This window comes from Paroedura picta, chromosome 5, assembly GCF_049243985.1.
Source record: "Paroedura picta isolate Pp20150507F chromosome 5, Ppicta_v3.0, whole genome shotgun sequence".
In the NCBI taxonomy this organism is placed as follows: domain Eukaryota; kingdom Metazoa; phylum Chordata; class Lepidosauria; order Squamata; family Gekkonidae; genus Paroedura; species Paroedura picta.
Window position 1 is genome coordinate 49,257,425 of NC_135373.1, and position 22,964 is coordinate 49,280,388.

Sequence of the window (22,964 nt, forward strand, 5' to 3'; positions counted from 1 at the left end):
ATAAAAGGTTACTGACTGACTGAACATGCTTTTTTTAGGAGACCCTATAATCACTGAGCCTCTTGTGTCGCAGAATGATAAGGCAGCAGACATGCAGTCTGAAAGCTCTGCCCATGAGGCTGGGAGTTCAGTCCCAGCAGCCGGCTCAAGGTTAACTCAGCCTTCCATCCTTCCGAGGTTGGTAAAATGAGTACCCAGCTTGCTGGGGGGTAAACGGTAATGACTGGGGAAGGCACTGGCAAACCACCCCGTATTGAATCTGCCATGAAAACGCTAGAGGGCGTTACCCCAAGGGTCAGACATGACTCGGTGCTTGCACAGGGGATACCTTTACCTTATAATCACTGACTCTTGTTGTTAGCGTATTATTTTTTATTTCACTATATTTTGTCAAGCATTATGCTATTGTAATGGCCTCTGGCAGAACAATGAGCTGCTTCTTATGAGCTGCTTCTTATATTAAGATTTCAAAGACAAGGTTTTTTAATCACCAATCCATCAAAGTTATGAAATTCACAGTGCAAATCTAAACAGACTTACATATTAGATGCAGCTGTGCACAGAACCCGCTAGAGAGATAAAAGTTTCTTGGGTTTTGTTGTTGTTGTTTTGCCTGAGTTTCCTCTGCCAGGACCCCCTTTTGCCTTATTTTGGTTGGATCCGAATGCTAAAAAAAGGACTGGTTGGAGAGGCTGGTTGCCAGCAAAACGATGAGTGCAGTTTGGCTACTTGTCTGTTCTCCCCCCCCCTCTAGTTTTGGGCACTAAAAGCAAGCTCGTCCCGGGAAGCAGTTTGCAATACTGTTAGCCACTTTTAACTTTGTGCGGAATGGCCCTGTGTTTTGAGAGAACAGTGGGGGGGGATGCAGATGAGGAAGTCACAACCGAGATCCAAAGCAAGAGTGTCTTTCCTATATATAGTTTTTGGGGAAGAGGAAGAGGACATTCTCCACTGATTCCGGGCTGTTTCCTCCTTCAGCTTCAGCTGTGGAAGGAGGGGCAGTGATGCAGCTGATGGAACAGACAAGCTATGAGTTCAGGCTGACTCTGTAAGGCTGGAACACATGATGTTGACATCAAATAGGTTCGGCATGGACTTCATTGCTCACTAACATTCTTGAACTCACTGCTAGTAGATGTAGTGATGCCTATCACCCTGGCCCTGCTGAATTTCCTAGAGCTGGTCACTGGGTGGGCCTTGCAGTTTCCCAGACTTATAATTTTAGGGAACTAAACTTTGGATTGCTTCAATCTGCTTTCCTTGGCCAATGTGGACAAGACTCTGGCAGCTGTATGGCCAACCAAGTGCCTCCTTGACCCACGACTCTCATGGATGGTGAAGGAAGGTGGTGAGGAAATTCGGGTCGCTCATTATCAATCTGCCCCCAGTTTCAGGAACTTTACTGGAAAGATTAAAGGAGGCCAAGGTTATGCCATCTGATCCAGCCAATTACTGCCCAGTTTCACATTTGCTGTTTTTGGGTAAAATGGAAAGATGTAGAGAGGTATCTGTCATAATATGCTCCTAAAAGCTACCTGAAAATATTGTGGAAATACGATTAACACTCATACCTATTAACATAACAGGCTGACTATAAATAAAGTGCCAGAAAGATGTCATATGGGCACAAACCAAACAGAACCCACCTGAAGGTGTTTGGGTCAAAAGCCTACATCTGTGTTCCCAAGGAGAAACAATGCAGAATGGACATGAGAACAGAGCTTTGGAAATCTTTTCTGTGGCTGGCCTAAGTACACACAGTCCCAATAGGGGGGTACAATTTTTGTTCATTATATTGTTTTGGTTCAGGTCTATCGGACCTCTACTTCCAAAATGTGTGTGTGTGTTTTAACCAACCTGTGGGCTGCGGACCACATGTGGTCCTTCGACTAACTGGAGGTGGGCCCCGAAGGACGCCTTCCCCCCCCCCCCGGCCCTTTACTTCATCCCCCCCCCCCGGCCCTTTACAACACACTTCGGGTGTCATTGTCTCCCATCACTCCCAGATGGGACTATCTCGTTGCAGAGAAACAAGCTCAGGGTTCCCATTGATTTGTCATTGTCATGAGTTAAAATTTCCATGAAAATAAAATGTTCCTTATGTTCATTGTTGTGCCGCGTCTGTATCTTATTTTGAAGGGATGTTTAAACATTACCATAGCGATCAGAGAGTGTGAGGGCAGTGGTTGAGAGTAGAGAAGTAAACTATCCCCCCCCCCACCGGGCCTCAGTAAAAGACGTTGAGTGGTCCCCGGTGATAAAAAGGTTGGGGACCACTGTTTTAACCAAATCCAAATACCATATGGTATTCAATTCTGAAGTTTTTCAGAAATTCCATTTTCTATCTACCAAGTCCAATAGACCAGAAAATAAAAAATACCTGTTAAAAAAGAGTCAGCCTGATTCTGGGGCTGGCTTGGCTTCTCCTGCGGGATTTTTAAATCACCCTGCAGGGGAATCTGGCACCAGGATCTGCATGCTGCAGGGAGGTCTCTTCCTATTGCACACAGATCCTAACTGGGATGGCTTCTCCAGCAGTGCAGTTTAAACTATCCTGCAGGATAAGCTGGCCACAGGATTTGTTGTGCTGCAGTTAGTAGACTGTCTCTTGGGGCACTGCCACTTCTGGGGCTGGTTTCTCCTGCAGCCTGGTTTAAATTGGATTGTACAAGAAGCCAACCTCAAGCCAAGCCAGTGACAACAGTCTGCTCTTCTTGGCACTGTTGATCCTTGGGCTTTCTTTTGCAATCTGCTGTTGCCTCTGCACTGTTTTGGGATCTATTGGTAATTCCCAAATATATTTTCTCGGAATTTAGTTTTTTAACTTCCAGAGAAAGCTTGGATACATTCAGGTAGCCAAAATATACCCAAAAAATACCGATCTGGTAGTTTTCGGGTATATTTTTGGCTCGGGTAAGTCTGAATGCACACCCCTCATCCCAAGTTGTGCCTGCAAAGAAGACCACTTGATGAACAACAGTTACAGGTAAATGCAACCATTTTCCCCCAGCTTTCCATCTCATTTTTGCTGGGCATCCTTTTAAACAGGGGTAGACAACCTGTGGTCCTCCAGATGTTCATGGACTACAATTCCCATGAGTTCCTGCCAGCAAATGGTAAAAGGTAAAGGTAAAGGTATCCCCTGTGCAAGCACCGGGTCATGTCTGACCCTTGAGGTGACGCCCTCCAGCATTTTCATGGCAGACTCAATACGGGGTGGTTTGCCATTCCTTTCCCCAGTCATTACCGTTTACCCCCCAGCAAGCTGGGCACTCATTTACAGGTTGACTACCTCTGCTTTAAACATTCTGTCTTCACAATCAAGCTTCATCCCCTGGTTCTTTGAAGATGTGCTGAACAGCCCATCTCACTGAATGCTTTACCAACCCATTCATATTGTTTTGAGTTTCTCTGGCTTCTGTCTTTTTGTCTTTGCTTGTCTCACCCATATTTCTGTAGCTGAGCTATAGTGTATACATGTGGGATTCAATCTTCGTCTTGCTCATTCCCCAATTATGTGAGCCCGAAGACCCTCGCCAAAAAAAGGTTGCTCATTGTGCTTCTCCATGATTCCCTGCTCTGTGCATGCCTCTTTTTAATTTACCCCCCTTCATTTCTGATTTGAAAACATAGCAGAATTATCCACCCATAGCAGAAATTCTGCCCAAGCCCTTGCTTCTTCACTTAGGAGACATACAAAAACACAGGGCAGACTCTTGAGAGGGCTAATTTGTAATGGCAATGTCTAACTATAAATGTTTCAGGTTGTAAGAAAGAGCAAAATTGCCTCCAAGTTTTTCAGAAAAGGAGTGTGTCACCTATCAAACTTGAAAAACTGTCAATTTTTAATGAAATCCAGATAAATATCACCTTTGTTAAATTCTGAATTTTATCCCACCCTGCCTTTAAAGCATCAGCATATATGTCTCTTATCCTATTTTATCCTCAGAAAAACCTTGTGAGGTAGATCACTCTGAGAGAGAATGACTGGCCCAAAGCACCTGGCAAGCAAAGGTAGGAAACTGGACCTGTCCATTCCTAAGTGTAAGCGGCACGGAGCTTTTATTCCAATCCCAGGTTGATTCAGTCGCTGCCATCTACACAGAATGCGATTTCTGTTTTGATTTTGGGTGATTTAAATTTTCTCTCTGCAACTAGCAGGATTGATCTGTAGTCACTTTTATCTTGCAATATTTAGGAGTGGAAATAACCCTCAATATTTTCAGAATCAGATTGAGAAAGCATGTGGATCTCTGACTGCGTCGCATTGCCATGGTAGAGAAGCCCTGATTGGTCAGGGCTGACTCCCATGGTAGAGAAGCCCTGATTGGTCAAAGCTGTCCAGGCTGTAAGCTTTTCTTAAAGGGGAAATCCTAGGGCCATTCTGCACTACTGCCAAGGTAGCTAAATGTAAGTGCTATTGTAAAGCGCTACAATTAATAGCGGCAGGTATTGATAACGCACACAGTCATTTCTAGCGGAAAAAAGGCTCTCCCACTAGTGCTGTTTTCATTACCCACAAGTTTCTGGTCTCACCAGAATCACAACAAAGGAGGCGATATTTTTCCACACTTCTTCCCGCCCCTGGCCGTCAGTCAAACAGAACAGCCAATGAACTGTTGTGTTCGTGCTCCCGAAAAGCCCCTTTCCCTTAAAAAACTGTTTTTTAAAAACCCCAAAACACCAGTAGCAACAAATATTTGTTAATTCGATGTTTCAGAAAGATCTTTTTCACTGGCATAGGAGCTGGCGCGTAATTGTTTACATGCTCTTCAAGTAAAAAAAATATTTTTCCTCCCGATGGGTGCAATTTCTGGCCAAAATTACAGGCAGTTTCGAACAGGGGGCTGTATTGTTCTTGGAAAGTTTAAAGACAATTGCAAAAGGGAGCTTTAATTTACTGTTAAGCACTTCTGAATTGCTTGTGGGGGGACTTCAGCCGAAGAATCGTTGCTTATTTGTTGCTTTCGCTGGTTTAAGGGGGAAAAATAGCATTCGCGTCTCCAGAAGCTCAGGGGCAAGAGCTAGGGAGGGACATTCTTTCTACCACTATATTGAGAACGCAACTGTCTTTTTCGGATGTGTTGCTGGCTATTCTCAGGAGTAAAACATTTTTTTTTAGGGGGAAGCCACTTTTTACGATTCCACGAAAAACGCTACATCGAAGCACTTTTTGCGGCAGTGTTGCAGGAGTGTTGAGGATTGTGTACGACGTCATGCATAATGTTAAAAAAATAGTGTTATACCACAGTTAGATTTCAGAAACATTAGCGCTGTGCGGAATGGCCCTAATTTTCTCTCCCCGGAAGCTGCAGAAGCAGTAATTTCTGTGGGTAGAGATTTGCCTTGTGGTTTTTTTTCTCCCTCCTCTGTTGTCTTCAATCTTATCCCCCCCCCCTTAAAGAAAAGAAAGGAAAGAGGCTCCATCTGGGCTTGGCTCCCCCCTCCCCTTCTGAGCCTCCCTAACCTCGTGCAGAACACTTTTCTGTTTCAGTGGGGGGGGGGGGGGGAGAGGAAGACCAAGTTGAAATCAATCTGGATTCACCAGGATCCACACCGGAAAAAAAACAAAGTGCAGAATCAGCCCTGGTCTAGCACTCCAACTACACTGGCTTTTCAGTCTATAAGACTCATCATTGTCCTTTACACCATGTGACTTCACATGCATGAACAGGAATCTGGAAGATGAGACTTCATGGTTGTAAGGCTTAACATATAGCTTCCCATAACCCTGCTGATACAATTCCAACAGAAGGAAGACCACAACATTTAGGAAAAGCAAGCAATACTGAGACTTAGGAAAGTCTAAACAGGGCAGGATCCACTATTCAATTCAACGTCTCACACAGGGTTTTCATTTTTCTCCCCTTTCAAATTACAAAAAGTAATTGGAACATATGGACTAGCTTTACGCCAACTTCATTTTTCTTATTCAAAGCTGGTATGAATTATAGTAGACACTACAATTGAAACAATTCAAATACATATAACATAATTTAGCAACAGCTGAAGTTATCTCCATAAACAAAGGGGACAACTTTTTTTCTTTCGCTAAGTTTGTTTACATTTCTGCCTAAGTTAACTGCAAATAATGACCACTAACAATTCTCTTGCACATTAAATTCTGGTTTTAATAAGAAAATCTCTGTCATACATCAAGGCTGATCTGCACCATTTGTGTTCAGCCACGACAAGGGCAGCTCTTCAGCCACATATGTTTATCCACAGGAGGTTTATTAAAATTCAATGTGTTGCTATATGGGATGTGTTAGAACAAGATTGTCAGCAAGCATCTGTCAGACCCCAATACATGGCTGGGTGGCTGTATTTGGCCTGGTGGGCCATGTGTTGTACAGGCCTGCTAATGGTGTCACATGAGTGTTCCCAGTGTTGCTTCAAGTGTACCTATAAAAGATACCTCTGTATGCCAGTTCTTCATCTTGTTCCCACTTTTTTGTTGGGCACTTCAGAGCCACAAAAATGAATGTAAAAAAATTTTATTCAGGATTTTTGCTTCTTTAAAAATAAGAGCAGAATTTCTATGTGTTGACTCACTAAGTATTACTGAAAAATCTCTCTCTCTCTCTTGCACAACATATACCCAGACATGTATTTTGATATAGGAGGTTATAAAAAGGCACTGAATTACCACAGTGTTTGCTTATAGCAACTGGAAAAGCATCTTTTACTCAGATTGCTTGAGCCACTTTGTAGAGTTTAAAGGTCATAATCAGGAAACAATCTTTCTTGCTTGTGACCCTTGGACTGCTCTTACAGGAGAAACCTGTCCCTACAGCCTCTAGACCCTTTGGGGGTCAAACAACCTTTTCACAGGGGTTGCGGCAGGACAAGCAACTTGGCCTGGGGGGCACCATCCACACAACAGCCTTGCGGGGTAGCTCGAGATAGAGCGTTTATCTGTCTGGAGCAGTGGAAAAGAGCGTTGACTTTAACCTAAAAGTCTCAAGCTTTTAGGGCTTTTCCTCATAGGGAAGTGCTGCAATCTTGTAATTATCTTAATTACTTTTATCGAGCACTAAAATATTCATTTTGATCATGCTGATGAGATCTGCGGGAGTAGAATTGACAGATGGCATCAACAAAAATACTGGACACAAGTGATAAAAATCTGTCAACCATATACAGAAAGAGAGAGAGAGAGAGATGGCATATCTGTATTGTGTCCAGTATGCGCACTCACACACACAATTAAAAAATAAAAATTCCCTTCCCCTTTAGTAGAAGCTTATGTGTGAATCTGAGCCTTTTTATCTTTTTAATGCATGGGGCCTAGGGGGGGGGGGTTAAGTTACACCCTGCAAACGTTCAGTGTAGCTCCAGGAGGCTCTTATCTGACTCCCCGTCATATTTCAAAAAGATTGGACCAATGGGTCCAATTCTAGGGACTCCCAATCCACTCCATTATATCTTATGGGACAGACTCTCTATTGGATATGATGGAGAAATGGGGCACCCTCTTTGGGAGCCCCTAGTATTGGACCCCCTGGTTCAATCTTCTTGAAACCTGGAGGGGAGCCATAGAAGGGCCTCCTGGAGCTACACTGAAGGTTTGGAGGCTGCAACTTAAATCCCCACTCCTCTCAGGCCCCAGGAAAAGCAGAAACGTCAAAAATCCCATTAAAGTCAATAGCACCATTTTGGAGGTTTCCCTCCCTCCCCCTCCCCTTCACCATGGACGGGCCCAGGCAAAGGGTGGGAGAAAGACTGGGAACAGCTGGGGCAAGGTATGCATCTCTTTAAATTTTAAACGGCTGCAGCTGAAGCGCTCCAAAGCGGGCTGCTCCAGCCCCATTCTTTTGATAGGTTGTGTGGTTCGGACTGCCTCAAAGTGATCTGTCTCCGAAGTGGGACCCCTTCAGAGTGATTCTGAGCAATTCAATCCAAATTGCACAACCCTATGCACAGGTATTGGTGGCCACCAGGAAAACAACAGAGTGTGTTGGTGGCCAGGCTACTTTGCCAGCACAGCAAGGAAAATAATTAAGCCTATAATCAGCCTGAATGATAGCAGGTGTTTATTGATGAGCCCCAGGGAATAAGCAACCGTCAACATTCATTTCTAGTAGTCACCTTGCCAGCAAGGAGACTGAGAGGGGATGGCTCTGTACAGGACCATCTAAAATTAATGAAAGTAGAGAAAGTCGCCACAGGCACTACTGAACAACTGTTACCTAAGGCAAGGTGTGGGCGGAGTTTAAAACAGGAAAACAGGGAAAGAAAGTAAAGAACAGTCATCTCAGACAATGTAGAATGATTGCTACCCCAAAGCAAAGTGTGGGAGAAATGTATGACTTGAAAAGGGGGAATTAGAGGAAAGTAACCCCAGGAACTGTAAAATCTCTGTTACCCCAAGGCAGCCTTCGGTGGCATGCTGAGACACGTATATCACCCAACAAGGAGGTGGCCAGGAGTAGGGTTTCAAACAGAGAGCAGTAAACTTAAGTCACCACAGTAAAAACGAGACAAACATACCCCCAAAAGCAAAAGGCAGCCTAGAGTGTTTGTGTGCTGGTGATAAAATGGCAAAAAACTAACTTGCAGCTCCAGCCTACCAGTGTCCTAAAAAGAACTTGTGACAGGCAGCACCTGGAAAAGGAGATTCCAGGTACTGAAAGGGAGTTAAGCGGAGGAGGGGGGTAAAAAACATGGGTTAAAAATCTTCAATAGGCAGAAAAAGCCAGGGTTACAGGCTGCTCTGAGCCCTGTGATTGGCCAACCACAGCTGAGAGGGAGTTATTGTACCTGCTGTGGGCTAGAGGAAAGACAGTTCAGTCTGAGACTGGTCTGGGAGAAGTCTGATAAATCCGTAGCTTAAAAACTCCTTTGAGGAGAAACTCAAGTGAGAGTACTGGGTTTTTGATTGACACAGCTAATCTACACAGTGTGTGATCAACTAGGGCAGTGATTTAGCAGATAATTTGGGTAGACAAGTGTTTGCTCCTGAATTAAGCCGAAGTGTGAGGTGAAATCTTCTAAGAAAGAGGAGAAGGTAGGATCCTGCTTAGTTGGTAAGGGGAAATCAGGTAAATGTTTCTGAAGACATGTGTGTACAAGGTAGACTTTGTCACCTCAGAAGGTAATGGGAGTCTGATTCATCCAGAGAGTGCCCACTTTCTAAGAACCAGAGGGTAGTTCATTAGGATTCACAAAGATAAACACAGTGAAATAAACTTTTCAGTGTAAAGATTTAATGCCATCTGTAAGAAAAGTCTGTAAACAACTGAAAAGTCTGTAATTAAGACTTAGAAGCTGTGAAACAACTGATTTGTAAAAAATATAGTGATTTCTCAATGCCAACAACCGTTTCCTCTTTGTAAATAAAATCTGTAATTAGTTTGTTTGAAAAACAGTCTTAGTGCCACTCTGATCAAGTTTTTAAAAAATAAAATAAAATATGCCTCTACAACTTCCTTGAAACTTCCAGGGCTAAATAAAGCCAAAAGGCTCCAAAAGGGACTGCGTGTGTCAGTGAACTTCATTTTAGAGGGAAAATTTACCTCAACATGGGGATCAGTGTACAGAGGTATCCTTCATAGAAGTACCCAAAGAACAATCCCCACTGCAATCCAAAGTGAGCAGAGGAATGAAATGAAAACAAAAAGGAAACCAATTAAACAGATCCCCTTAAACGAAAATCCTTCTTTAACACATTGAATTGCTCTGCGAATTCAACCCCCCCCCCAAAGAAACAAAAAACAAATCACAACACAGAGCAGGGCAAAGCAAGCACCCGGCCCCTAAATGGGTTAGCTAGATAAATTCCAACACCACCATGCCCAAGAGTGAAGTTCTTTCGCAAAATGAGTATACTCTTTCCACCCAAAAACGCAATGAAAACAAAGGGGATGCATGCTCCTTGTGCACTTGCATAGCTTCCCATCCTATTACTCTATTATTAGCAGGCAGGAGTGCCTGTCAAGCTTTTCAAGGTCCCTATTGGTGTTACCACAGATGGAAAATACCACCCAACACACTGTTGCCTGGCACTTTTGCACCAGAGTTTCTGAGTGGATTTGGCTTTCTGAGCTGCTCCAAGCCACACCCAAAAGCTCAGAGATTTTTTCCAGAGACCTCATGAAAGCTTATCCTCACTTTTACCCCTTATCCAGCCAAATCCCAGTCAGAGCTATTCCTGCTCATCCCTATCTCTTTGTTCATTCTGAAATAAAACACTGACTGTGGACACAGGTATCCTTAAACTTTGTCATGACAATTTCCAATGTCTCAGTCATTTGTTAACTTATGATAAGCTCTGAATGGAATTAGAAATTTATCTGAAGGTTGGTTTTACCATGAATGTAGAGAAGCTAGGGAAAAGTTAACAAAATATTCCCCTACCTTACATAATAACTGGATAGGAAATCTGGCAAGTTGACTGATATATTCGTAGTCATCCTTTAAGGTCAACATCTCTGCCCTGAATTTACCCAAGAGGACTGCAAACCCCACAGAAGGCATGCTAAACCAGCAAGCCCCAATGTTGGAGCACTTGTCTGCCAGGTTGCAGCAGGGCATGAAATAACATAAAGGGAAACAAAAACCCAACCTGGAAAACAGGTGAGAACCACAAAGGTTAGCGACTAAACTGTATATGGTAAAAGATACACAATTTATTATCAGAGCTCAAAGTGTTTAAAGCCATAAGAGAATATCTTATTATCTATTGGACACACACACAAAGCATCTCAGTGTGTACACCACTATTACCAAAAGGTTCTGACCCAATGCATTTCAGTCATACTGATTGAGGTCAATATGCAGAGGCCAATATGCAGATACAAAAAAAAATAAATTTTCAACAAGGGGGTAAATACCTCTAGGTAACATAATGAAAAAAAATAGTGCTGTTGTTATCTCTATTGAATTATATAAATTATATAAGATAATAATTGCTTACTTCTTTAATCTGTTATGGCTGGTTCTGGTCCTGCAATATATTCATATTGGTGGTTATGCGCCAGGCAGAATTCTCAGCCAGCATATATTTCTGTTCCTAATAAATAACTTATAATTAATAAATATACACTGATGTCTTCAAAATACAAAGCACAGACTTCATGTACATAAAATGTATTCAATTACAAACCTCCCCTGGGTATTGGAAAATCCTGCTGTGTGTTTCTCTGCAAAAAAGGTCAAGAGTGAGAGGTGATTTTGTATTCCTACAGGTGATTATACAGCTTAGGTGACTCCAAATGATGCAATCACCTGTAAATCACTCTAACCTTTTGTTTGCTGTGATATACAGAGGTAAGATGGGGATGGAATAATTTTTTTTAAAAAAAAACTACTTTTTATGCAATGCAAAATGCATCCAACTCAGGTATTGAACACAATTCTTATTTAGAAAAAAACCCTATATGCTAATCATAAACACAACCAATCTATTTCCGAGTTCAAGCTTTCAGGCACCAGACATTTCAGTGTATAAATTCAGAATGTATTTTTCCTTCTGATTTGTCTTCTGAGCTGTTCGTCTGTTGTGCAGACTTTTTCAATGACCCAAAACTGCAAATCCTTTTTTGTGTGATTAGAACCTAGCCAAGTTCAATGAGTGATGCTGAAATTCTCTTGTTTCTTATGCAGCTCAGATGTTCAAGTATACAGACTTTTACAGGTCTAGAGCTTAGTCGCCCTAAAGGCTTGAACTCAGAAATAGATTGGGTCCAGCGTATCTGAGGGACCGCTTAGCTAACTATCCCCCCAACCCAAGGACATTATCATCGTCCAATTCCAACAAACTGGTGATCCCTGGCTCTAAAGAAGTATGTCTGGCCTCTACTGGGGCCAAGGCCTTTTCAGTCCTGGCCCCAACCTGGTGGAATGAGTTCCTGAAAGAGCTCCTGGAATGAGCTTCAAGAGCTGGCAAAGTTTTGAGGGGCATGTAAGATGGAGCATGTCTGCCAGGCATTTAGTTGGGGCCAATGAACAGTACAACAACTTGAACAAAAACATTGATAGGCTCCCTCTATATTAGCGATCCCCAACCTGTGGGCTGCGGACCACATGTGGTCCTTCAACTAATTGGAGGTGGGCCCCGAAGGATGCCTTCTCCCCCCCACGCCGGCCCTTTACTTCACCCCCCCGGCCCTTTACAACACACTTCGGGTGTCATTGTCTCCCATCACTCCCAGATGGGACTATCTCGTTGCAGAGAAACAAGCTCAGGGTTCCCGTTGATTTGTCATTGTCATGAGTTAAAATTTCCATGAAAATAAAATGTTCTTTATGTTCATTGTTGTGGCATGTCTGTATCTTATTTTGAAGGGATGTTTAAATAGTGATCAGAGAGCGTTAGGGCAGTGGTTGAGAGTAGAGGAGTAAACTACCCCCCCACCGGGCCTCAGTAAAAGGCGTTGAGTGGTCCCCGGTGAGTGGTCCCCGGCATTGAGTAGTCCCCGGTGATAAAAAGGTTGGGGACCACTGCTCTATATGACTGCACCCCTCCCAACCAAAACCAAAAACTAAAGGCAAAATTGAATATCCAATGGCAAATCATTTAAAGATTTTAATGGTTTTAAGTTTTAATGTTTTTAATTTAATACTATTTATAGATGAATTTCCCCCTTCAAGGATCGCTGCCTTGTTGTGGCAAGGGGGCTTGCGTAGTTCAGTGAAGCTATGAGCTATACCGTGCAGGGTCACCCAAGACGGACAGGTCATAGCTGAGAGCTCTGACAAAAGGTGATCCACTGGAGAAGGAAATGGCAAACCACTCCAGTATCTTTGCCATGAAAACTCTATGGACAGTTCCAATAGGCATAACGATATGACGCCGGAAGATGAGCCCCTCAGGTCGGAAGGTGTCCAATATGCTACTGGGGATGAGCAGACGGCTAGTACGAGTAGCGCCAGAATGAATGAAGCGACTGGGCCAAAGCCGAAAGGACGCTCAGTTGTGGAAGTAACTGGTGGCGAAAAGACAGTCCGATGCTGTAAAGATTTTTATTCCATAGGAACCTGGAACGTGAGATCCATGAATCAAGGCAAGCTGGACGTGGTCAAACAAGAAATGACAAGACTGAACATCGACATTTTAGGAATCAGTGAACTAAAATGGACAGGAATGGGTGAATTTAATTCAGATGACCATCAGGTATACTACTGTGGACAAGAATCTCGCAGAAGAAATGGAGTAGCCTTCATAATCAATAAGAGAGTAGGAAAAGCAGTCTTGGGATACAATCCCCAAAATGACAGAATGATCTCAGTTCGAATCCAAGGCAAACCATTCAACATCACAGTGATCCAGGTCTATGCCCCAACCACTGCTGCTGAAGAGGATGAAGTTGATCAGTTCTATGAAGCCCTACAACACCTTCTAGAAGCAACGCCAAAAAATGATGTGCTTATCATCATGGGGGATTGGAATGCTAAAGTAGGAAGCCAAAAGATAACCGGGATAACAGGCAAGTTTGGCCTTGGAGTACAAAATGAAGCAGGGCACAAGCTGGTAGAATTTTGTCAAGAGAATACAATGGTCATAGCAAACACTCTTTTCCAACAACCCAAGAGACGACTCTACACATGGACATCACCAGACCGTCAACACAGAAATCAGATTGACTATGTGCTCTGCAGCCAAAGATGGAAAAGTTCTATCCAGTCAATAAAAACAAGACCAGGAGCTGATTGTGGTTCAGATCATGAGCTTCTTGTTGCAAAATTTAGGCTTAAATTGAAGAAAGTAGGGAAAAGCACTAGGCCACTCAGGTATGAACTAAATCATATCCCCGACGAATACACAGTAGAGGTGACAAATAGATTTAAGGAATTAGATCTGATAGACAGAGTGCCTGAAGAACTATGGACGGAGGTTCGCAACATTGTACAAGAGGTAGCAACTAAAACAATCCCAAAGAAAAAGAAATGCAAGAAATCAAAATGGCTGTCTGAGGAAGCTTTACAAATAGCTAAGGAGAGAAGGGAAGTGAAAGGCAAGAGAGAAAGAGAAAGATACACCCAATTGAATGCAGAGTTCCAGAGAAAAGCTAGAAGAGATAAGAATGCCTTTTTAAATGAACAGTGCCAACAAATAGAAGAAAACAATAGAATGGGGAGGACCAGAGATCTTTTCAAGAAAATTGGAGATATGAAGAGAACGTTTCATGCAAAGTTGGGTATGATAAGGGACCAAAATGGTAGGGACCTCACAGAAGCAGAAGAGATTAAACAAAGGTGGCAAAATTATACAGAACAACTATACAAGACCGAGCTTAACATCCCTGATGACCACACTGGGGTAGTTACTGACCTGGAGCCAGACATCCTGGAATGTGAAGTCAAATGGGCCTTAGGAAGTCTGAGCAACAATAAAGCTAGTGGTGGTGACAGCATTCCAGTTGAACTATTCAAAATCTTAAAGGACGATGCAGTAAAAGTGCTACACTCAATATGCCAGCAAATTTGGAAAACTCAACAATGGCCACAGGATTGGAAAAGGTCAGTTTACATTCCAATCCCAAAGAAGGGCAATGCCAAAGAATGTTCAAACTACCGCACCATTGCACTAATTTCTCATGCTAGCAAATTTATGCTCAAAATCCTACAAGCTAGGCTCCAGCAATATGTGGACCGAGAACTTCCAGAAGTACAGGCAGGATTTCGAAGAGACAGAGGAACTAGAGATCAAATTGCCAACATACGCTGGATCATGGAGAAAGCTAGGGAGTACCAGAAGAACGTCTACTTCTGCTTCATTGACTATGCTAAAGCCTTTGATTGTGTGGAGCACAACAAATTGTGGCAAGTTCTTAAAGAGATGGGTATACCAGAGCATCTTATTTGTCTCTTGAGAAATTTATATGCAGGTCAAGAAGCAACAGTGAGAACTGAACATGGAATCACTGACTGGTTCAAAATTGAGAAAGGAGTTCGGCAAGGCTGTATACTGTCGCCTTGCCTATTTAACTTGTATGCAGAGCACATCATGAGAAATGCGGGATTAGAGGAGTCACAAATTGGGATCAAGATTGCAGGGAGAAATATCAACAACCTCAGATATGCAGATGATACCACTCTAATGGCAGAAAGTGAAGAGGAACTAAAGAGCCTGTTGATGCGGGTGAAGGAGGAGAGTGCAAAGGTTGGCTTGAAACTCAACATCAAGAAAACAAAGATCATGGCATCCGGCCCTCTCAATTCCTGGCAAATAAATGGGGAAGAAATGGAGATAGTGACAGATTTTATTTTCCTGGGCTCCAAGATCACTACAGATGGGGACTGCAGCAAAGAAATTAAAAGACGCTTGCTCCTGGGGAGGAAAGCTATGGCAAATCTAGACAGCATCCTAAAAAGCAGAGACATCACCCTGCCAACAAAAGTGCGTTTAGTCAAGGCTATGGTCTTCCCAGTTGCAATGTATGGCTGCGAAAGTTGGACCATAAGGAAGGCCGAGCGTCAAAGAATTGAGGCTTTTGAACTCTGGTGCTGGAGAAGACTCTTGCGAGTCCCTTGGACTGCAAGGCGAACAAACCAGTCAGTCCTAGAGGAGATCAACCCTGACTGCTCTTTAGAAGGCCAGATCCTGAAGACGAAACTCAAATACTTTGGCCACCTCATGAGAAGGAAGGACTCCCTGGAGAAGAGCCTAATGCTGGGAGCGATCGAGGGCAAAAGAAGAAGGGGACGACAGAGAATGAGGTGGCTGGATGGAGTCACTGAAGCAGTAGGTGCAAACTTAAATGGACTCCGGGGAATGGTAGAGGACAGGAAGGCCTGGAGGATCATTGTCCATGGGGTCGCGATGGGTCGGACACGACTTCGCACATAACAACAACAAATAGATGAATTTTACACATGGTTACCTATGTGTTTTTTAAATGATAGCAACCGTCCCAAGCCAGCCTGCTGGGAGGGGTGGGGTATAAATCCCAATAAAAATAAAAATAAATAAATAAATAGTATACATATGAAGATGCTTTGTATGTGTCCAATAGATAAGATATGCTTTTTAAACACTTTGAGCTCTGATAATAAACTGTTTGTCTTTTCCTATATTCGGTTTTATCCCTAACCTTTGTGGTTCCCACCTGTAGCAGGGCATAACCTTAATGGAGTATACTCAAGAGTCAAGCAGCTTGAAGGAGTCCAGCCAGCTCTCAACAGTAAAAGCCAACCCCAGTAGAGTTTCTATCAGGGAGAACCCTGGCAGTGAGACACAGGGGAGCTCTGATGGGAGGAGAGACAGCAGGCAGCACTAACCTTCATAAAGGAGGCCAAGTGGGGAAGCCAGCTGTTTAAAGATGTCCAGGGGAATGGACAAGTGAGCTCACAAATCCGAGGCAAGTATCCATTAGCCCAGGAGCCTGTCATTCCCAAGAGCTAGGTTGGGGAGGGAGGCTGAACCCAGGATTGGTACTGGGAAGCATTTAAACTGTATGCCCAGAAGAAACTAGGGAGGAAGAGCGAGATTCATTCTCCAGAAGGTGAGAATAAGGAATTAGCAGAGGAGTACGGGGAAATTGGAGAAAACCTTTCTTCTTGATCTATTCTAAGGCTCTCTCCTAGGACACTTGCCCAACAAAAAGCAACCCTGGAGGATAAGACAGCTCTGGCCTCAGATCTAGCTCCAGCAGGTCCTGATAGGTGCTTTTGAAAGAAGCATGAAAACAGAAATTGCCAAATAATTGCAAGAAACAAACTATATGTTGTGGGGCTTTTTTGGCAAGTTGGGATGGTGTTCCCTGGACCTGACTTTCATTCCTTGTGTGGTTCCTTCTGTTATAAGCTATATTGCAAATGTCTTACTCTTATCCAGTTTACTTAAATTCTAACTACATTTTAAGAAAAGCAACCTATTTACCCACAAAGTCAGACCTTCACATACCTTATGAGTTTTCTTTATAAGGTTGTTGAATAACTACACAAGACCCTTGAACAAAATCATATGCAATTTTGGAATTAAGTGTCATCAAAATATGATACTCAGCTTCATATCATCTTGATCTAATAACCAGAAGCTGAGATCCCTATGCTGTGCTAGTGCCTGAACATAGGCTGAGGGAATAAATTGAAACTGAAACCAGATAAATTGGATGCAATGCTGGTTGGTAAGCTGTTTGCACAGAATGAGAGAGTTCTTCTCATTATTGATGGGGTGTAAATTCAAAGCTTTAAAGTCCTTTAGGCCCAAGTTGTCATGATACTACATCAGTAGAGGGAACCCACCCATCCTATGTGTAAAATAAATGGTTCCTAAGCCACAACTACTTCACTTCTGTTGCTATTGGCCCTCATAGCTCCAGCAATGGAAGTGGCCATACCATCACCTATTTCCATTTTTTCCTAGCTCTGATCCATAAGGCACATTGTGGGACTGTCCCTGACCTGATGCACTCCCCCAAGGCCCAAAGGACCTCCAGTGGCTCTTTAGGCCACATTGTACAAAAATAACGGCAGTAAATCCTTCTTAGTCAAGAAGCAGGCTAATCCTTATTTGCCAAGAAGCTTCAAAAGTTCCATTAATTAAATTAACTGAACCACCAACTTTACAAGTGCTTGAACCATAAAGGATGCGGGGAAATTAAAATTGTTCCTCAATATTTCTGAAGGAAAACAACCTAGATGGCTTAAAATTTAGAATTTCTAAATTCTTTTAATGCCTTCCCCCTTGAAGAGCAAATAAATATTATTAAGAAATTTGATCAATTATAAACTCACTTGATTAAGGTCCAACAAAAGAACATAATTAAATGCACTAATAATGAAAGAACAATAACAATAATGCAGAAATTATTATACTACAAGCACACAGATACTCCCAATTTAAAGAGATAAATAAACAACCCATGACAAAATCAGAGGGGAAACACACACTCATCTGCAAAAACCAATGGGATGGATCATTCCCTTCCTCACAAAGAAACCTTCTCATGGTGCTTCATTACCTGACTCCTCAGCTCCAATTGCCCTTGAACCCAACATTCAAATACATTCTATAAATCCCAATGTTGTTCTGTCAGCTGGTCCAATACGAAATTCCATATCTGATAGACAAATGACAATATTCTTACAGTAATATGAAAAATATTAATTCATAATACGGCTGGCTGGAAGACTAAATAACTCTTTCCACTGGTCAATTTGTTCTTATCCACAACTTACATCCCTCCAATTCAAAATCAATATGTATTGATCTATTACTTGTCTTTCATCTTAGAAACTTATGGTATTTTGACCCACTGGTTCCTTAACTCTTCAAACCTTATTGCAGGTGATCTCAATGCTAGAATTTGGGGAAAGATTCCCCAAATCTGGAAACACTATAATTGTCCCAATTTTCAAGAAAGGTTCCAAGACAGATCCAGCAAACTACTGCCACATTCACCTTCTCTCATCAGAGGTAAAGCTACAAACTTCATACTCAAATTAGAGGAATGGATAACTTCTAATAATATTTTAGGGAGAGAACAACCTGGCTTTATGAACAGCTTTCCTGCTCAAGAGCATTGTTTAATCTTAGCCCACTTAGCAAATAAATATACTCCCCCACCTAGAAGTAAATTGTATATCGCTCTTATAGATCTTAAAAGAGCTTTTGACACAATACCCAGGAGTAGACTGTGAAGAAAATTGGAGCATACTTCAATCAACAAAAGATGCTTTGGCTAATAAAAAAAAGTCTTTATTCCTCTTGTGTGGCTCGAATATGCTATGTAGACAAGAGAGAACCTATGGAGTATTTGCATCTTGATAGAGAAGTTAAGCAAAGTTGTCTTGTGGCACCCTTATTTTTCCACCTGTATTTAAACCATCTTGCAACTGCTCTCACCTCACAGAATTTTATCTTCCGTATTTTTCCAAGGAAGGCAGATATATTCCAGGAGGCTTGTAGGTGTTTAATATACAAAGTAGCTGGGGTAACATAAAGGTTGAACTAGTCTAGAGTTCTGTCAAAACTAAAGCATGGCTGCACGCATTCAAGCACAGATTAAAGGTTATCTTTTCAAGAAAGAAGGAGGGCCTGCTTTATGAGTGCAACTAAAATCAGTTTTAAACTAGCTGGATGCAAGAATAAGAAATTACTTGGCTTTAGCATAGCAAAATGATTTATTAAGACTTGAGAAAAGCAAATATCTATTAATTATTACAATATGCATAAAAGACTTAGATGATACCAGCTCAATTATATGATCTCAGAGAGTATGCTCTGCCCAGTTCTTTGGCATCCTCCCACCCCCAATTACCCCAGTTTATATTAGAAATCTGACAGTTCCTTGCTATTGCAGAGCATTAATGCTTGCATACCTAAATACTGCCCTTTTGGCAGTTTTATATGGGAGATATTGTAACCAGCCTTATTTGGATAGGTTTTGCCAATGCAATTTAGAAAAGGCTGACTCTCTATCTCATATGATATTGAAATGCTCTTGATAGAACTATTACTACATTGTAAGTTTTCCCCTACTTGAGTCAAATTACATTCAACCACAACAAAAAACAATATAGTCCCCTATTTGCTGGTGGATAGAGACCCAAGGATTACATTGACAATTGCCAAGTATCTCTCTACCATATTTTCCTTAAAGAAATGAAGGTTTCTTATTTGCTGCTCAAGATCAGAATCAAAGGAGCTTGAAGATTTTAGGATTTTGGCACAAAGCTTGATGAATACTTCAAAAAACATAAATTCTATGCCAGGAAAGATACTGAAAACAACACATGGACACAACTAAATGGAAGTTTCATTTTCAAAGGTCACAACACTCTGAACACTATATCTGAAGTTGCTAAAAGAGGGAGGCTAGGGCTCTTGTAGTCTGCTTGTAGGCCTTCTGGAGGCATCCCTTTGGGTGCCATCCTCTCACTGTAAAAAACTGCAAGTATTTGGAGGGTTTGTCAACTGCATCTGCTAATTCATGCCCCATTTTCATCAGGGAGCATACTGCTCAGATGCACATTTTAGTTGATCTCACTAGCCAACAAAGGCTGAAGTCCTGGTTTATTTACCACCTGATCTTTTTAGCTGGAGATGCCAAGGACTGCTGGAACCTTCTGCATGCTATGTAGATGCTCTTTTCCAACACCAGAATCCTAATTATTCAGAACTGTCAGGGAGGTACAATAAACCCAGGAAGTGGTCCTTAACCTGCCTTAGAACAGTGTCAGCCACTACAGTTGTCTATCCAGCTAATTCTCTCCACTACTGCAAGTTCCAGATAAAAGAATTCAGGATTCGATGCACTTTAATTTCCAAGGCTGTTTGCATTAACCTGATGGATTCAGGCCTCCATCAGCTTCTCCATCCAATCCATCAGCCTTCTCTGAGGAGGGAACCCTGAGAGCAACTAAGGAAGTCAAGAACCCAGAAACTGAACAGGATGAATATGAGACGGAATACCCAGAGGCTTTGATTCTTGCTGCATTTGTCATTTATGCATGTCTGACTTGCATTTCCCCTAACTACTTGCGCTTGATTTATCTGGTTCCTTCTGCTGGATATGGTCTCTTAACTGAGAATCCTACAGGACCACTGTCTAACCATCTCTTCCTCTTAGGCAAATAAGTGCTTAAGGTTCCAGTACAAAAGCTCTATAAGTATAAAGGGCTATAAAATACACTTGAAACTCCTCTTGTTATGTGGTCACTGATACTTTTTCCTTCTCCACTTGCTAGAACCAAGTAGAATTTTAAAGTACCTTGAAGCTGATGTTACATTTTCTTTCACATAATAACTGAGATATGAAAAAGAAATTTCTGTGTCAGGACTCCTATGTTTTGAAATGCTTACCAAGGGGATCCATATATCCTGAAGCCTCTGACTGTCACTTCTGAATCTTGCAGGTATATGCAATTTGTTAAGAGAGCCTGTACATTTTCATAGTTCTCTGGTTTCAGCTTGGATACAGAGGGGAAATAGTAAAAGTCCTGCTTGATTAAGTCTGCCATGAACTCTTGGTCAAATGTCAACTCATGATTGCCTGCTATCACAATCTTGTATTCATATGGTAGACTGCCTAAAATAGAAGGAAAAAAACAGAGTAAAGCCATTTATTGTTATACTGCTGAATGAAAAACTCAAATAAATTATGCATAATTATTCTGAAAATATAGCTGGATGTTGTAAAAGAATTATCAAGATGAAAATAGGAATACCTTCAAGAGGTCAAGGAGCTACACAGATATTTTTAAAAATGTTATGAATGACACCAATGTTTTCATAGCAATTCCCTTTATTTCAAAAGAATTAACAATAAATTGCCTCCATTAGCATCTAAATGCTATGTTGATATTGAGTTGAGAAAGTGGCAATACACATGATACTGTATAAAATTCAATGCAGGGACATTCAAAACTTTAAAATTCATATCAAATTCCTATGCTCTTATCCATTTAGATCAGTGACTACTGGTTGTTATACAATACTTCTTTGTAGGCTTTAACCATGTCTTTTGGAAAGGGATTTAAAATCTTTTGTGGCATCACTCCACCCCATTATTATTTGCTACTAACATCTGTGTTTTGGGGGGTTAAAACTAGCCGGAATACCTAATCCCTGATGACTAGCATCTGTGTGGATAGTGAAATTTGTGCATCAGAGTACCAGTGAGATTTCTGCAAAATTAGGGACACTGTAGAAAAACCTGTAACCAATTCCCATCCTACCCCAAAACTTTATAGTGACACCTACACATCCACAGATGTTGGGAGAAAAAAGCAACCAACTGATGTCTGAGCACTGATTGGGTTGCTGTAGCAACCAAATCAGATAAAGATGCTTGCCCTGAGATTTTGTACTAGGAGGAGAGAGAAGCAAACAGCAGGATGTAGTGAAAATGCTGGGTAATATGATGGTGACCCAAAGGAGCAGTAGAGAATATGACACTGATTCAGCAAAGGGGGAAATTATGTTGTGATAAGCCTCACTTTGTGTCATACTCTTGTCAAAACTAGTGGGCTCAATAGTACATACGGGGATTTCACCACCAGGTGAAAGCTCAATTCTTCATTTCCCCCCTTTTTATGAAGTAACTTTCTCCCAAAAACCACATGGTGAATTCCTTGTGCATATATCAGTTCCTGCACTCCTTCCTCACCTACTTCTCTCCGCCCCAACTGACTTCTTTCCCTCTGATAATAAAAGAACTATATTCTTAGTGCTTTAAGGCACAGCTTAATAAGATGAAAATTACAGAAGGGGAGCTATGTGAGTATGTAGCAGCAAAATTAAACAGGAGTCCAGTGGCAACTTACTCTTTAACAATATTTATTTCAACATAAACTTTCCTATGTTCAGACTTCTACAAAATCATAAGAGACTTTATTTGGCAAAAAAAAACAGAAATGGGGATTCTAAGATGCCACTAGGCTTCTGTGGTCCTCCAGATGTCCATGGACTACAATTCCCATGAGCCCCTGCCAGTATTTGCAAAGCGCGGCTCCCCATTGGCTGCTTCGCCCGGCCAGGGAATCACCGCATAGACTGGACTGCCAGCCGATGCGGTGAGTCCTCTGTGGGGCCGCGCCGCCTTCTCCCAGACGTGGCGAGCATCGCAGACGTGGCGAGGCCACTACAGCGGCCGGGAGAAGGCTCCAGAGGGCCGCCGGTGTGTGTAGGGGGGTCACGCCGCCTTCTCCCAGCCCATCCTAGTGCCCATTTTATCCATGGGTAAAATGGGCTTTCTTTCTAGTTTCAGCATAAAGTGAAATAAATTCAAATCCAATAAAAAATATCCCAGATCTTACATAAATATGAAACATATATTGTTCAAGCATTGATATAGATCTAATATGTGCAGAATGTTGATGTCATTTTAAAAAATCTCTTTTTTTCTCCAGGAAACATCAAGGAATATACTTCCTATGTGATCCGATGTCTGCTGTGTATTGCTCCTGTGAGGGACTGGAATTCACAACAGTAGTCACTAATTCGTTTTTTGTAATGAGCATAGGCACCAAATCTATTATTTTATATTACAATAAAGTTAACACTTTAAAAATGC

The 22,964-nt window shown here is 42.0% G+C and overlaps 1 protein-coding gene across 3 annotated transcripts in view; it reads right to left on the minus strand.

Moving 5' to 3' along the window:
- MPPED1 (metallophosphoesterase domain containing 1) overlaps positions 1-22,964 on the minus strand; it is an 89,623-nt gene that overhangs the window by 28,654 nt on the left and 38,005 nt on the right. For all 3 annotated transcript variants that reach the window (XM_077337818.1, XM_077337817.1, XM_077337816.1), the window contains one exon: positions 20,753-20,978. In XM_077337818.1, coding sequence (XP_077193933.1) covers positions 20,753-20,978 — 226 coding nt within the window. The remainder of the gene's footprint in view (positions 1-20,752; positions 20,979-22,964) is intronic.